The following is a 16,806-nucleotide window of genomic DNA, read 5'->3' as shown; positions in this document are numbered from 1 at the left end:
AACATTTCAGCTTCTTAAATATAAGCTTGTGACAAGTTACATATAAGAAAAGGTAAAAGGTATATAAGAAGAAAACCTATAGTTTTCTATATCTTCTAGTTAAAACTAGAAGATATAGAAAAGAAAAAAAACCATAGGTAAGATCAGTCAACAAAGGAAATTGTGGGAAAGCATACACTGATAATACAAAGGACTAGCAGGAACTATACACAAAGCAACAACACAAAAATGTAAGTAATATAAACAATAACGAGGTGCATATAAGAAAGAAGAGTGTGAAAATCCAGAATTAATGTTTCGATTTTGTTATGTTAAGTTAGCTTAAATTAACCTTCCTACCGACCGAGGTCAATGAAATAGGGAGATCAAATTGCTCTTCTTATCCATGTTATTCGACAGGTGTTACAGAATCATATCCAGATTTACCTGGATGTCTATAGACATCATGGCTGTTTGGGGGGGGTAATGTCAAAACTTCATAAAGAACTAAATATGTATGGCTGTACCATGAAAATCAGAAATTATCTGAAAACTTAGGCAGTCAGTCAAATTTATAATTGTCATCTCCATTTAGATGGGAGGACACTATTGAAGAACAACTAGCCAATATTAGTCGGGCTGAGGTGAGAGGAACTGTGAATGAGGGAAACCTAATGTGGGTCATTAGTTATATCCAATTATTGCTTACCTCCATGACCACCACTTACTCAGAATAAATTTGTAATCCCTTCTCACCATTATGTAACTTGTCACAAGCTTATATTTAAGAATTTGAAATATTTATTACTGAAAGATGGAAAGTGACATGGTGTTATTTCTTTTTGCAATGTTATGTAGTGAAACATACATTGTAGGATCTTTCTTATATGCAAGAAGCTTTAATGTTTAAAATGTAGTAAATGAGGAATTTTTAAATTTATAATGAAGTTCTGCATTCCAAATGTATTTTTGATAGTCTAAAAAAAAAAAAATTTCAGCACATTTTGAGAATAACAATATTGTTTCTTTAAGATCATCTTGTCATATCATCAAATTTCTTATATTCACCCTCAAGGGGCATACCAGCCTGGTTGACCGAGTGGTTAGCGTATCTGCTTTTCAGTTAAGAGGGCTCAAATCCTACCAAGGGAATGGATGTTTATGATTGTCCTACTAAATTTTATTCAATTGACTCTCTGAGCCAATTAAATAAGTATCAGTTTTGCTAATTTTGTAGTCCATTTCCATATTTAATATACCATCTTCACTAAAAAAAAAGTATTCATAATAGACGAAATGTTGTGTGTTCTATAGATTTCTCACTCGATGTACACAATTATTTCGATATCGTTGGCTATTTTAATTGTCTTTTTCTTTTTATTTCTGATTTTCATACCAGATTTGTTACAGCACTTATTCAGTTAAGTAATTCAGTAGACTTGTACTGGATTTATTTATTATTATAGATATTTCCTGCAATTCAAGATTATCATCTTCTCGACCTCCATGTAGTTACAAAACTGATCTTGGGAGGTTCAACACTAGTCAATACAAAGCCTATCATACCACTCCTTAAGCCTATTCAGCATTTGCACTTTCACCATCCTCTCAGGCAATGCATTCCATGCTCCTACCACACTCTATGCTTCTTATCCTTTTGCTCACTTCTTCCTTTTGCAACTTTCAGGGATGGCCCTTGTCCCTTTCTCTCATTCTCCATATAAATCTCATTAATAGAATAATAACTTCTAAATAGCTTCATTGTCTGTCTCCCCTTTGTCTTTTATCCAATAAACTCTGCAGTCTGCATGCCCTCAGTTACTCAGAGTACCGTGTGAGTCCGAAGACTCATCATGGGAGACGCAGACTAACTAATATACACATAAAACCTTCATACGTCTTATTAAACTCATTCACTGTCAAGAAACTCAAAAAAAAATTTCTGGCAATCCATTCCACTCATTCACCACTCTCCACACGAAAACTCAAGTCTGAACACCCTTACTAACTGCACTTTTACACAATTTCCACGGATGATACCTGCTTCTCTATTTGTTATGTATTGAAAATTTTAGTTTGCATCAATTTTATATAAACCCCTTTAATATCTTTTAAGTTTTTATCATGTCCCCTCTTTTCAGCCTATCCTCTTAAGAAACATTCCATGGACATTTCACCAGCTTAGTCACTCATCTCTGAATTTTCTCTTCCACCTCTTGATCCCCCAACAAATCCAGGTGACCAAATTTGTGCACAGTAGTCAAGATGTAACTGAAAATCATAGTATTATAAAGAGGGATAATAATATTCCTATCTTTACTTGTTAGTGTATTTTACAATGCGCTCTCTGAACTTCAACTCTGTCCACCATTATCCCCAAGTCCTTAGCCTCATCATTTTCCTGCAATCCAGTATCATCATATGATACACTATATGTAGCCTTTTCAGCCTAAAGTGCATAGCCTTTCATTTTGCAACATAAATTGATAATCATTATCCTTTACCTATTATTTAAATCATCCTGTAGTATATCAGCATCACCCTAATCAACTATTGCTCTCTCTAGTTTTGTCAGCAACAAACTGAATAATCCCATCCCCTGCTTTCCCCCCTCCAAAAAAAATCTTTTCCTATATCATTAATACACAAATTAAAGAGTAGTGGCCCTAGTACAGAACCCTGAGGTACTCCACCACTCTACCATATAATACTCTGGTGTCTATCATCCCTCCCCCATCCATGCTATTAGCTTCTTATCCATTCCCATTTGTTCTACTTTTTGTAATAGTTTTCCATGTAGTATTCTGTCAAATGCCTTTGCAAAGTCCAGCATTTCCTTTATCCAGTTCTGTTGTCACTTTATTATGAAATTGTGAATAAATTACTAAGACAGGATATACCTTTTACAAAGCCGTGCCACCTGCTATAGAGTTTTGAATCTCTATCCATTCGATGTTGTATTTTACCTTTCACCAACTTTTTCAGTACTTTCCCAACCTCTCCTGATATATTAATTGTTCTGTAGTTTGCTGCCTCTGTCTTGGAGCCACTTTTATACAAGGTTCTTTCCACTCCCTAGGAACCCTGCCAAAGCTGAGACTTAGATTGAACAACTTCATTAGAGGCAATGCCAATTGTCTTGCACAGGCTGACAGCCATCATCCCACTGTTGTATTCACATCGATATTTTTCAATATGCTGAGCACCTTTCTATCTACCACAGTTTTGATATGTATATCACATCAACAACTCAACTATTTCTCTTACCTTTGTCACCTTGTAGTCATTTTTCCTCTTACTTGCTACATAACTTATGAGTATGGTGATCATCTTTTCTTTATATTCCCTCCACAGTGTTATCATTTTTTGCAAATTTTTATCCTCTTAATATTGCATAATATTGGGTATGCAGTTTCAAATAATCTGACCACTTCCCACTCACTGCTGACATTCTTTCCTTATAGTTTCCCAAGTCATGGCACTGCTCCAAGATGGCTCCTAAGTCTGTCATAATTACCAGCTTTATAGTTCAACATATATCCTTTCTTGACAAAGAATTTGTAAACATGATAGAGAACATGTTTGCAAACTTTCCAGAATAAGACTGCATGGTCACTCTCCCCAACTGCAGGCAAAGTGTGTCTACCTTGGTTATGAATATATCTTCATATACTATTACCAGATCCAACACTATCAAGCCTCTAGTTCACTCTATAACGTGTTGTTTCAGATAATTATCCCTTACCAAATGTAAGGAATTATTCCACTACCATCTTGCCATGTCCCCCCCCCCCTTTCCTCCCTCCAATCTATGTCTCCATAGTTGAAGTCTTCTATAATAATTGCTTGGCCTACACTCATTGTGTTAATCTGCCGATGCAATGCATCTACATCTTCCTGTGGATCCCTTAGTCTATAGCAGCAACCAATAATATTTTTTGTCCTGTTGGCCACCAAAACGACCTCAGCTGTCATCAGCAGTACCTCATTCCCTGTCCTATTCCTTCTATCCTCCCTGAAAATGCAATATCCTTTACATCCTGTCCCTGTAACCATATCATTTTCTGTCAACCAAGTCGAGCTGATTGCTGCAAGAAATGCCTCTCCCTTATTCCTGATATTTCTGGCATTCACTTACATGCATTTCAACATCCCTTTGTACCTACAATTATCCATATGTAATGTCATTACCTTCCCAATCAAATGGAAACCTGTGAAATTGCATTTAGCATAGCATTATCATTTTTGTGCACATGCTCATTTATTAAACTTTCAAATTCATCCAGGAATGCGTTAGCAGAGCTAATCTCAGGTGGTATGGTCACCTAAACAGAATGGGCGAAGAAAGATTAGCAAAACAAGTGTTCTCTGCCAGGTTGGCAGGAAAACGACCCAGAGGAAGACCAAGATATAGGTGGATTGATACGGTACAAAGTGCCTTAGACGATAGAAATATAAGATCTGATAATGTTGGAGTCTTGACAAGTAACAGACTGATTTGGAGGAAAATTGTAGATAAGAAGTTAGTAATGATGTAAATTTTTCATGTAGTACTATCATATCCTGTACATCCCTTGAGGGTACATGGCAGGAATTTGATGATGATGATGAAACTCACTAAATGCTTTCTCCAAGCATCCAACTTCAAAATCATTTAAATGTAGTCAGTCAGTAAGAAATCCTTTTGCCATTCAAATTCACTCTATACTTCTATAAACTGCACACCATTCCTCCTGCACAATGTTCTTATTGGCTCATTAGCAGTCATGGATCTTCTTCTCAGCTCTGTCCTATCATATCAAGGCAGCAGACCCACAATCTTTACTTCCTTACTCTTCATTTTCACTTCTTTCAACAACTCTTTCATAGCCTTCTCTCAGTGCATATTTCTTCCTTATCAAATCATTTGAAAGGGGAGAAATATGTTCCTGCCATAACAGTCATCTTTTTCATTTCTCCCTTCTGCAAACTAACAGCTTTATTAATATCCTTGATGTTTGCATCTGGAAAACATACTTTCATCACTTTCTCATTGAGTATACCACTTATCATCAAATTTCCCTATTTGCATATATACCTTATTTTCAATTTCTTGCACTTTCATACTTTCTCCAGTCAAGTTCACTCTAGCTCCCATTAGTCCTATGAGGGATAATACATAAGCAAACTATTTCACTCCTTACTATCACTTCATCATCCACAATACTTTCATGCTCTCGCTCAATGCATTATCATTCACTACTATATAATAATATAATTATCTGCATAAAAGTTTTGCAAAACTGGAAATGGAATCTGATAAACTGTTCAAAAGACTGCAATTATATTATGCAAATGGGGAAATTAAATCAGACAATAGTAATCTAACATCAGGTGTAAGACAAGGGTGAACATTATCTCTCCTGTTATCTATATGGATCAACATTATTGGAATTCATTTGATATCAAAAGTAGAAGTGTTAATGTCATGTCTTTACTGTATGAAGATGTTACAGTATTAAACAGTAAAGACCTGACATTAACACCTCTACTTTTGATATCAAACGAATTCCAATAATGTTGAGCCATATAGATAACAGGAGAGATAATGTGTACCCTTGTCTTACACCTGAAGTTAGATTACTGTTGTCTGATGTAATTTCCCCATTTGCATCATATAATTGCAGGCTTTTGAACAGTTCATCAGATTCCATTTCCAGTTCTGCAAAACTCATTATATCTCCATGATTTCTCAAGTATTTGTCTTAAAATTGAAATGATTATAATAATCTCCATTTGGCCTGAACTCAGCTTTTTCTCCAAGATTCTCTTCAGTTTTTCTTTGCCTCTTCTCAAGTATGTTTGCATAAATTTTACTTGGAAGATTCAGTAGAATAGAGATATTTCCTCTATATTTCATTCATTCCATTTTATTTCTGTTTTGTATAGTTAGGTACAATGAGAGTCCTACTCCATTCATCCAAAATTCAACCATCTGAATTATGCCATGCATCCACTTGTGAAACTTTATATGAGCATTTCTGGTCAAAAATCATCTGTCCAGCTACTTTCTGCATTTCGGGTTTTGATGATTTTTTCTACCTTAAGTATTGATATTCCATCTAAATATTTTCCACTACTGTTCTGTCACTTGTTTTGTTTAGTAGTCTTTTAAAGTAATACTCCATTCATCTAGAATATCTTCAGTTTTCATGTCACCTGATTCCTTTTTGAGTATTCTTCCTTACATTTCTAAACTTTCGGTATCTGTCAGAACAGTTTGCCACCTTTTGGATATTTGTTTTCTATATTATTACCCACCTTTCCATGATCTCTAACTACTTATACACATTCCTTTGTTTTCTTATATTTTTCTCTGTTTTCTCTTAAAGCACATGACTTACTTGCAGGAACATTTTTGTATGCTTTCTTTTCCATAACGGTCTCTTTAACTTCCTGAGTTTGCCATGGAATTCTGCTTTTTCTGTATTTTTGTATAACTTCATCACTTTTGGTATTTTTGCCAGATTTTCCCAGTGCACTTCTACACTTGGCTTTCACTATAGCCATTACTGCTATATCAAATTCACTGAGACTGTAATAAAACTACTGAAAGTCTTCCAACCAGAATCCCTTAGGTCTTAATGCTATGCTAAAAAGAAATTCACTATAGTAAACTATGTAGTCCCTACAAGTTGACTTTTTATGGTATTTCTTACTCTGCTGTTTAGTTCTTCAATAAGGACTAGTTGTTTCTTCTTTATTCAGTTGCCTTCTGTAATGATTGAAAAATTCCTCCACATTCTGTTTATTAGATTGTTAGTCACAAATAAGTGTAATTGTTCAATTTTCCATTTTGATGCTAAGCACCCTTGCTCTCCTAGATATTTCCTGCAATTCAAGATTATCATCTTCTTCTTGACCTCCATGTAGTTACAAAACTGATCTTGGGAGGTTCAACACTAGTCAATACAAAGCCTATCATACCACTCCTTAAGCCTATTCAGCATTTGCACTTTCACCATCCTCTCAGGCAATGCATTCCATGCTCCTACCACACTCTATGCTTCTTATCCTTTTGCAACTTTCAGGGATGGCCCTTGTCCCTTTCTCTCATTTTCCATATAAATCTCATTAATAGAATAATAACTTTTCAATAGCTTCATTGTCTGTCTCCCCTTTGTCTTTTATCCAACAAACTCTGCAATCTGCATGTCCTCAGTTTAGCCTCATAATGAACATTGTACAGTCCTGATATTATTTATGTTATCGATATCTGCACTCATTCCAAGATTACTTTCATTCCCTTCAAATCCCAGTGAGCAGATCTGAGCACAGAAATCCAGATGTAGTCAGATCAAAGCTTTATACAATGGGACCACCATGCTTTTTTCACCTGAGATCAATGTCCTCCTCAACATTGCAGAAATTCTTTGAGATTATTATTATTGTTGGACCTCCATGGAGAGTCAGTGACTCACTGAGGGAGATCCTCTCTCTCTCTAACACACACACACACACAGATAGAGCTACATACAATGAACTGAATGCATTCACTGTCTTCATGCTCACCACTCTTACAAGCAATACATTCCAACCAACCACAACTCTCCATGCGAAAATCCTTCTCGCTCCATTGCTCACACACCCTCTTTATACATTCTCCAAGGATGGCCTCTTGTGTTCTTTCCATTTCCACCCATTCTATGAAAAATCTGATCCACATTAATCCAGTAATAACCCCTTACAAACGTGTATGTTGTGATCATGCCCCCGGCTCATTCTTCTATACACTAGACTCTGCAGTTTGCATTCCCTCAATTCCTTCATTCTCGAAATTCCAGAACCTACTTAGTCAATCGTCTCTGAACCCTTTCCAACATTTCTTCATCCTTTTGAAAACCTAAGGACCAATTCTGCACAGTAATCTATATGCAGTCAGATCAAAGCCTTATACAGAGGAATCATAATATCCTTACTTCTACGTTTTTATATAATGAAACTTATGGTGAATTCATCACTAAAAAACACATGTACTAACTGCAGTGATAATGTTTAATACGTTTTTTTTTTTTTTTTTTTTTTCCAGTTATATTTTAATTTACTTCTATAACACGTTACTGCACGCATATTGAGATTCCATTGTAATCATGCACCCTAACTGTATGTTATTCCTAGTATTGTTTGAATTACTGTACTGAGGATGTCCCAAGATACTTGGGATGAAATATTTACATATTAAAACTTATCACTGTGGTTAGTACATGTTTTTTAGTGATTACTTCTACGTGTCAGTTCTCCACATCATTCCCATGATGCATTGTGCTGTCCTCACAATTTTAGCAATGTCCCCAATCCCTCAGACTGCTCATCTCCTCCACTTCTAAGATATCCCCATCTGTCTTATTCTCTGCATCCCATATGTGCTTTCTGAACTTTAAAACCTTGCACTTTGATATGTTTAACTGGTAGTACCATTCATTTGCCCATTCAGAAAGTCTATTCTCAAGTCCACTTGCAAAGCTACAACATCCATTCTATTTCTCATAATTCTTCTCAATTTTGCATCATCTTGAAACAACTATAGATCACCATTCAAGCTCTTCCAGTATCATTTACATCACCTACAATACATTTACAAATTAAACAGCAATGGACCCAAAACAGACCCTTTGAGTCACAACACTGGGACCTTTCTCCTCTGTGATATTGCTCCTCCATACACAATTTGCTGATACCTATCGGACAGCCAATCTTCAATCCAAATTGCTAATCTGCTATCCTACCCCAGTTGTTTCAGTTTAATGATCAGCTTGTCATGTGGCAATCTATCAAACACTGTAGTCCTTTATCCAAAGCACCTCTCACCTTGTTATAGAAAGTGAGTAGATTGTTAAAACATGATCTTCCTTTAGCTCATGCTGTCCATCAAAGAGAATGTTGTCATCAATCGAATTCTGAATCCTGGTTCTCACTAGCTTCTCTAACACCTTGACCACGACTCCACACAAACAGATTGATCTGTAATTTGAAGCCTTGGTCTTATCGCCCTTTTATGAAGTGAAACAATTTTATCCTCTTTGCACTCTTTTGGAACTTGAACAAATCTAAGATGAGTTAAATCTGTTAACTCTCTGGAACATTCCCTCAAAACACAAGGTGATATACCATCAAGATTTTATTGACATAGAATTTACTCATTTTCCTCATATACTACCTGCTCACTCACCATCAGTAGCTCCTCCTCCTCCCTTCCCACTGCTCTCAAGTTCTGCATGATGTTACGATGTCTTCACAACCTTTTCAGTATGCCCTCTGAACTTCATATTTTTATCCACTAGCACCTCCAAGATCTCTTCCTTCCTCCAACATAACTTCACCAAGTGAGTATGAAGCATCCCAAATTTCAAAACCTTACATTTAGTTGTTAAACTGATATCCTCATTCATTTGGCCACTTTTCCAACTTATTCAGATCCTCTTGAAGAGCCTAAACATCAGCACTACTGTTGCATTTAATATTTAATACTATAGCTAATCCTTCATTACCCTGATTATTACCTAAATATATCATCTTGTATTTATTATTTAGAAGATTCTGACTGTTTTCTTTGTTTATTGTCATATTATTCACCCAGACTTAGGTTCATTTGATAGGTCTCTAACTCCAGCAAAAGTGTCTTCATTCATCTCAAAATGGTAATTAGTCATAATAGGATAACAGACTTTTATCTATTAATTTCTTTCTGTGGCCGTATATCTGTTATTTATTTCCATGGCAGTAAAGAAATGCAAGTATCGCATGAAACTTTTGTTAATTTTTCTGTTTGACATTCTTGAAATGGATGAGAATAAGCTATGAAATAATCACATGCTTCCCATAGGAGACAGACTAAACATAATGTGCTAAACTGAGGTTTTTGTTTACTGTGATAATACTTGTGAATTATCAGAGATGCTGTTTTCTAAAAGCTACTATTTACTATGTTTTTACTGTTTGCTTGTGAGAACTTTGCTGAACATCATTATTCTGTTATAAGTTTTTTCATATTTTGTCCTAAAGATGTTCAGATGTCTATAAGGGGTTATGCTAAAAAAAAAATTTTTTTTTTAAATTTGCATACCTAGAGTAATTGTAAGTTTTTCCACTTGGTTATACTATAAAATAAAGATGCCAAGAAATTATATTGTTGGTTTAATCCTTTATCCAAGTGTAAACAAGTTTGCACCTGAACTATTTTCAGGACTGGGGCATCTCATATAAAGATGCTAATGACTTCACATTACTTGCCTTAGTATCCCATAATGCAAAGCACATCTCCTTACGGGCATTGTATAATGCTATGCATTATGGGAGGGGTTACTACCCGGACTGGTTTCGACCTTTATTGAGGTCTCATCAGTGGGATTTTGTGACTTACTCAACTGGAGTAAGTCACAAAATTCATAGGGTGAGTAATGTCACAAATGAAGTCAGAGTGTCTTCTTAGAAAATTTTTAATTTTTCAGATAAACGAAGCAGCTAACTTTTTATATTGTTTATATTAAATTGTTTAGAAAAATAAAACCTGTTTAATGTGAAGGGAATAGTTATGTTAACTTCAGGTTCAGATGACATTTGATAATGGTAAGCCTTAGTAACATATTATTTTTAATATGTTACAATTAATTTAATTGTAAATCATGTACTAGTATATGCTGGATATTCTAATATATTCACTCTGCACACAACCTACATGTTTAGTGTCTTGTATCTTGATTTTTACAGATTTAATGTAGACTTGGAGTTTAAAGGGGAAGGGGTGTAGGTAATCAAATTGGCAACATTTGATTCTACAAAGTTTGTACCTTAAAAATTGATAAGATTGTGTGTCTTTAAGTGAAAAGTGTATTTATTGCATCCAAAATGTACACTGTTTCCCATCTAAATGAGTAAAGTATAAGATTACCGTTGTATGTTCATCAACTAACCATTGTACTTCTTACAAATAAGGTGTTTTGGATACTAGTATATTTTGGATATTAGTATCACCTGCAGAAGCATATGATTTTTATGATGTGAAAGACTGTAAGGAGGTGGCTTTTAAAATTATTCATATGCAGCAACAATTTTACATGACAATGTCTCAGAAAAAAACAACAGGCCCACAACTTTTTTTCTTTTTTTTTTAATAAATTTTAGTGCTTTTCAGTTTGGTCTTCTGACTTGATGATGAGAGCAGTTATTGTGTGTGTGTGTGTGTGTGTTGATATTCATATGCTTTTAATTAACTTCCATTTACTTGGTTAATTTTTGCATTGCTTAACACGTTCGCTGCCAACTACGTGTATACTCATAGTTGGCAGTGAACACCAGCCACACAAGCCAGCTACGAGATTACTGTACCGACCTTGAAGAAGTGAAAATGCTTGGCTTGTGGAGCTAGCATCAAAACTGTGTATTCTCATAGATGGTATATGCTCTGCACAAGCCAACTACGAGTATACTCGTATGATGCTTACCACCAGCAACAAGATTACCGTATTGACCTTGAAGAAATGAAATTGCTCAGCATACGGGAACAGACTATGCCGAAGTAGCATGGCAGCGAATGTGTTAAAATCTCCCTGAGAATTTCAGCCAAATCAAATTTTTCAATAGACTTGTATAGTTACATCATTCAACCATTTTCAAACAAAATTTGGATATAGTCATTTTTATGAAGTTACCTGAGAAGTGTAGTTGGGAGGCACCGGAGAAGTAAAATGTAGGGAGATTGTACTTTCTTTGTAGATATCTCCACAAAATTATACTAAAAATGGGAGGATCCTTCATCCACAGACATATCATTCAGCTGATTTCAACCAAATTTGGAATAGTCATTTCTGCCTTATTTTATATCCTTTGGAAATGTCAGCACAGTTGGACCAATTCTCTGTATGGAAGGGGGAAGGTTCTCTGCGTACTTCTGCAGGTAACATTGTCCAATGTTGCCTGCAAAAGTACACAACTGATTTCAGCCTTGTTTGGAATATAGTAATTTCTTATGTTACTTAAGTTGAGAATTTCAGTGCAATGAAATCAGACTGGAAGGAGAGATAGTAAAATGCTGCAGAAATCACTATATGTCTCATTATTTAACTAGTTTCAACATGCTGCCCTTGACTGGTCATTAAAAAAAAAATAAGCCTACTAAAAATCATCTCCTATATAAAGATTGAGTCATGTGTTGAGGAAACAGGCATTGGCTGCAATTTAGAAATGGCCACTTAGCTGATAGTTTAATTTTTCAAATTAAACATATTTGGTTGTTTGAAAGTTAAGCATAAAAAACATTGTTTAATACTGACCAATCATTATCACGCATGCGTGTTTGTTATAAACGCATAATGTGATTACTAGCTAGCTGTAGTTCAGATGGATTTAGAGAGAGGACGAGGTTTTTCCCATGAACTGTTAAGAATAGTACCCTGGTTTCTGTTGAGGTTTCCACCAGTTTTTAACACTACTGCGGCTTCCTTGAATAAATGATGTCTATAATAATTGTCTAAATATGGCATGGAGCTATTTTGCCACTCTATCGTTTGGTTAGATGTACAGAAATGATGTGCTAAGCCGGAAGGAATACTTCTGTTGTGGTTTACATCACCAGCGTACTCTCTCTGTCTGATCTCCAAACTCCATGAAGTTTGTCCGATGGAAGCGAGACAGGAGCAAGGAATGTAATATACTCCTGGATATTTGTAGAATGGCACCTTGTCTTTTGGTGATCCTAAAAAATGTTTGATGCTGGTGGTTGGTTTGAAGATCACTCTGATAATAGCCAAAACATTATCACAAAATGGATACCCTCCGAACATCGTCAAAAAATATCTATACGGTGACAACTCCAGACAAGAAGAACCAAACTCCCAGCACATTTCTACTGTAGTGATTCCCCTTCATCAAGTCAATTTCTTATCAAATAGCCAGAATACTAAAAGCCCACAACATCAGAGTGATCTTCAAACCAACCACCATCAAACATTTTTTAGGATCACCAAAAGACAAGGTGCCATTCTACAAATATCCAGGAATATATTACATTCCTTGCCCCTGTGGTCTCGCCTACATCGGACAAACTTCACGGAGTTTGGAGATCAGACAGAGAGATCACGTTGGTGATGTAAACCACAACAGAAGTATTTCTTCCGGCTCAGCACATCATTTCTGTACGTCTAACCACATGATAGAGTGGCAAAATAGCTCCATGCCATATTTAGACGACGATTATAGACATTGTTTATTCAAGAAAGCTGCAGTAGTGTTAAAAACTGGTGGAAACCTCATCCACTCTCTAAATCCCTGAACTACAGCTAGCTAGTAATCACATTATGTGTTTACAACAAACATGCATGCGTAATAATGATTAAAAACAATAAGTCCACTCGGTCTCTGTCACGCGAACGTGCAACCTTAGCTACTAGAGTGTTTACGTTTTTAATGTTCTTTTTAATTTGCATTTACTAGTATTTTTTATACTTTTCCGTCAACGTCTTGAAAAAGCTAGACAGTTTGCTAGCGAAACTGGTAGGCAAAGAATGTTAAAATATTTGTATATGGTCAGTATTAAACAATAAGTTTTTTATGCTTAGTTTAATTTTTCATTATGTAAATTCCTCTCTGAAATTTAAACAGCATAGTAACAACAGCTACCATTAAGGAAAATAAAAATAATGCTATCTAACATGGGCATCTGCAGAGGTGGGGACAAACAGGGGGCACTTGTCCCTGTTTGCTCCCTGGGATCTACTTGTGGGAAAACAACCAAAAAAAATTAAATAATTAAATAAAAATTTATTGATGTAATTATTTGTCTCCAAGCTTTGCCCCTCCCTCCAGAAAATTTTCTGCAGACGCCCATGCTATCAAGTTGCTGCTTCTAAATTTTGGTCAACCTCCTAATTTCTCACATTTAGATCACTCTGCCTTTTAAAATTGTTTTAGTCCTTTGCTTTCCAGATAATTTAACCAGTTATTTCTTAACTCATAGAAAAAGAGCCCTATAAGTTTTTTTCTGATTCTTAATCATCTCATCTTTTCTAGGCATTGTCATCTGCAAAGGTAAAAATTTCTGGAGACACTACTGCAGCACAGAAGTTAATGGATATCTTCAAGCCACACTCCAAATTATAAAAAAAAGTTACCTCTTATGTATATATGTATATGTGTGTGTGTGTATGAAAGAAGAAAATCCTTAATAACTGGGACCATCATGTTGGCATATTCTTATGAAGGTTTTCTCAAATTCACATATTTTATAGTTATAATTTTTTAGAAACCTGTAAACTATTATTATTGGTAAGTACTTTTTTTAGGTGTTCAGGCATTTTGCAAAACACACATGGAAATAATCATTCAGAAGATAATTTAGTAATTAAAAAAAAAAAAATTGCAGTGAGCTATCATGAATAGCTCACTGCAATAAACTGCAGAAAAGTCCAGCCAAATCCCCATAGCATCAGTGCTATTCTAAAGGAAATTCACTGTTGCAAATCTTCCACTTTAACATACTATTTCTTATATCTCATCTTCAGTTCATTCTGGTAAGAGTTTACTATATCATGGAAAATAAAAACATGTACCCCTCTAGTAGCATAGCCATAGTGAGAAAGGAGAGTAGAGTTCGATACTGTACCCAAAAATTCTTAATTGTGTGTCTGTGTGTGTGTACACGCACAATTTATATACAATCCCATTTTCCCTTGCTTGTTCAGCTCGTTGGTCTGTCACAACCAAGTAACTTGGTATCTTTGAAACTTTATTAATTCTAATTAAACCTTGCTTCAGTTGAAAAGTTCTGATAAAGGTTCCTTCATCCCAGAGAATTAGAAAACAGGTCTTTACATCCAAAGGGTATTGTTAAAGCTGACTGAGCTAGAGAGGCTCCTTATAATCAATTTATATATATATATATATTTTTTTTTTTTTTTTTTTTTTTTCATAGTAGAAAATTAAATAAAATATCAGTAGGAAAATACATTACAGAATTCTTGTATAGTACTTTTTGCTAAAGAAAATTCTAAAATATGCTGTTTTTTCAGTATCCGTCAAATCCTGGGCTATGGCCATGAGCAATTTTTTTTTAAATTTTTGTAAGCCTTTTGAGGCAGCAATTTCCTGTTGTGGTCTCTGTCAATATGTCATTAATTAATTTTAGGTGGAAGACTACTGTCCTACTTATTAGAGGTCTAAAGTATCTTGAAAAAGTTTAGTCTTCTCTAGAGCAGGGTTTCTGAATTACGTAAAGAAAAAAAAACATAACATTGAAAAAAAAAAAAATCCTTAGTGTTCACTCATAGTATAGCTAATGTACTACAGGTTTACAACCTTTTGTGAGTGGGAGTCGCATTAAAAAAAAAAAAGTATCTTGCGTTCTCGTATATATTTTAGCATTACTTAAATATGAATTCTCCATATAAACCATTCAAAAACTAATCTAAATGTGTTCATATAAGTTATATATATTCTAAAAGCATTCAAAAAGTTTCTGTACTTCTTGAGTGCATCTAAATGTATGTAAAACTAAAGCTGGCAATATGACCTAACACTGAATGTTACTATGTTGCTTCAATATGAATAAGTCTGCTGAGGTTTGCCATCATAATTCATACTGATTTCATGTAATCACATTTTAATTTGCTCAGTTGCATGTGTTCTGTTGTCTGTTCGTGAAATTAGTTATGTGAAAAGCAATTACTTTAGCATTGTTTTGTTTTAAAATGCTTAGAGACTTTAGATATTATAAATATCATAAAATTAAATAAGCAAAGAAAGCCATTAGTTGTTCAAAAAAAAAAAGCTAAGCTCAGTTAAATATCAATGGTACGATATTTGGCTGTCAAGGAGTTGTGAACGAGCAATTTATTTCTACAAGTCAAATTGCCAACCAATATTGTTACTTAGATAATCTCAGGATGCATAGAGGAGATATGCTCACAAAAAGCAACTAGAAAAGTGATATATACAGAATTGGTTGCTTCAGTATGATTTGGGTTCCCACACTACTTCATATTTTCTCAGACATTACTCAAAGGACAGAAATTTGAGGGCATGTCCCAGAAATCGAGACCAAATTGCAGCATATAGAACATGATCTCAAATGAAAACGATGGTTTACAGAAGTGCTGTTCTCAGTTAAATTTGCAGAACTATTTTTTAAAAAAACCACAACTGTGATACATAATTAATTCATGTCTACAGTTATTCCAAGTACTTTGGGTAATGCCTCATTTGTTTTCCAAAACCCTGAGACCTCAATTTGAATTGTATATTTTTGTTTTAAATCTTTTATAGAAAAATGGCAGCTCCATTTGATATTTAGTTTTTATAAGCATTTGTGTGTTTGCACAATCTTTAAAAGTGAATTTATTTCCATGAAGTTAAGTATTTTTATTTACAAAGCATATAGTATTGTAAAATCATTTCAGTAGTTAATTCATAATAAAAGTTATTTTGAAATTTATAGTAATTACTTTTGATGACATTAGCATGATGCGATATTCTTTATAATTGTTTAGCACAAATGAAACTAAGTTCGTTTTTTTTTTAAGCTTCTTTACAAAAGATCCAGGATAAGACAAAGACATTAAAAAGGACATACAGATGAGAAAAATTATTTTATACCTAAGATTATAAAGCATAGTTACTTACTCCATTTATACTTTAACCTAGTGCTGTTAACAGGATTCAGTAAATTTGGTAGTTCCAAACTTGTTGACAGTGAAAAAAAAATGATATTTCAAGGCTGCGGGTTTGAATCCCACCATGGGCATGGATGTTTGTGATTGTCTGTGAAAATAATAGTGATGGTGGTGGTGGTCAGTAGAT

At 34.7% G+C, this 16,806-nt stretch overlaps 1 protein-coding gene across 2 annotated transcripts in view; it reads left to right on the top strand.

Annotated features, from left to right (window-relative positions):
* The window catches only part of Mfe2 (peroxisomal Multifunctional enzyme type 2), a 668,623-nt gene extending 652,182 nt beyond the window's left edge, over window positions 1-16,441 (top strand). For both annotated transcript variants that reach the window (XM_090390952.1, XM_090390951.1), the window contains exon 31: window positions 14,023-16,441. In XM_090390952.1, the coding sequence (XP_090247078.1) occupies window positions 14,023-14,112 (90 nt within the window). In that variant the 3' untranslated portion in view covers window positions 14,113-16,441. The remainder of the gene's footprint in view (window positions 1-14,022) is intronic.
* Window positions 16,442-16,806: the final 365 nt, after the last annotated feature.

Source organism: Typopeltis vanoorti, chromosome 3, assembly GCF_054136105.1.
Source record: "Typopeltis vanoorti isolate ZY-2024b chromosome 3, IOZ_Tvanoo_1.0, whole genome shotgun sequence".
NCBI lineage: Eukaryota > Metazoa > Arthropoda > Arachnida > Uropygi > Thelyphonidae > Typopeltis > Typopeltis vanoorti.
The sequence above is the reverse complement of the archived record's forward strand: the minus strand, read 5'-3'. Positions and strand labels throughout refer to the sequence as shown.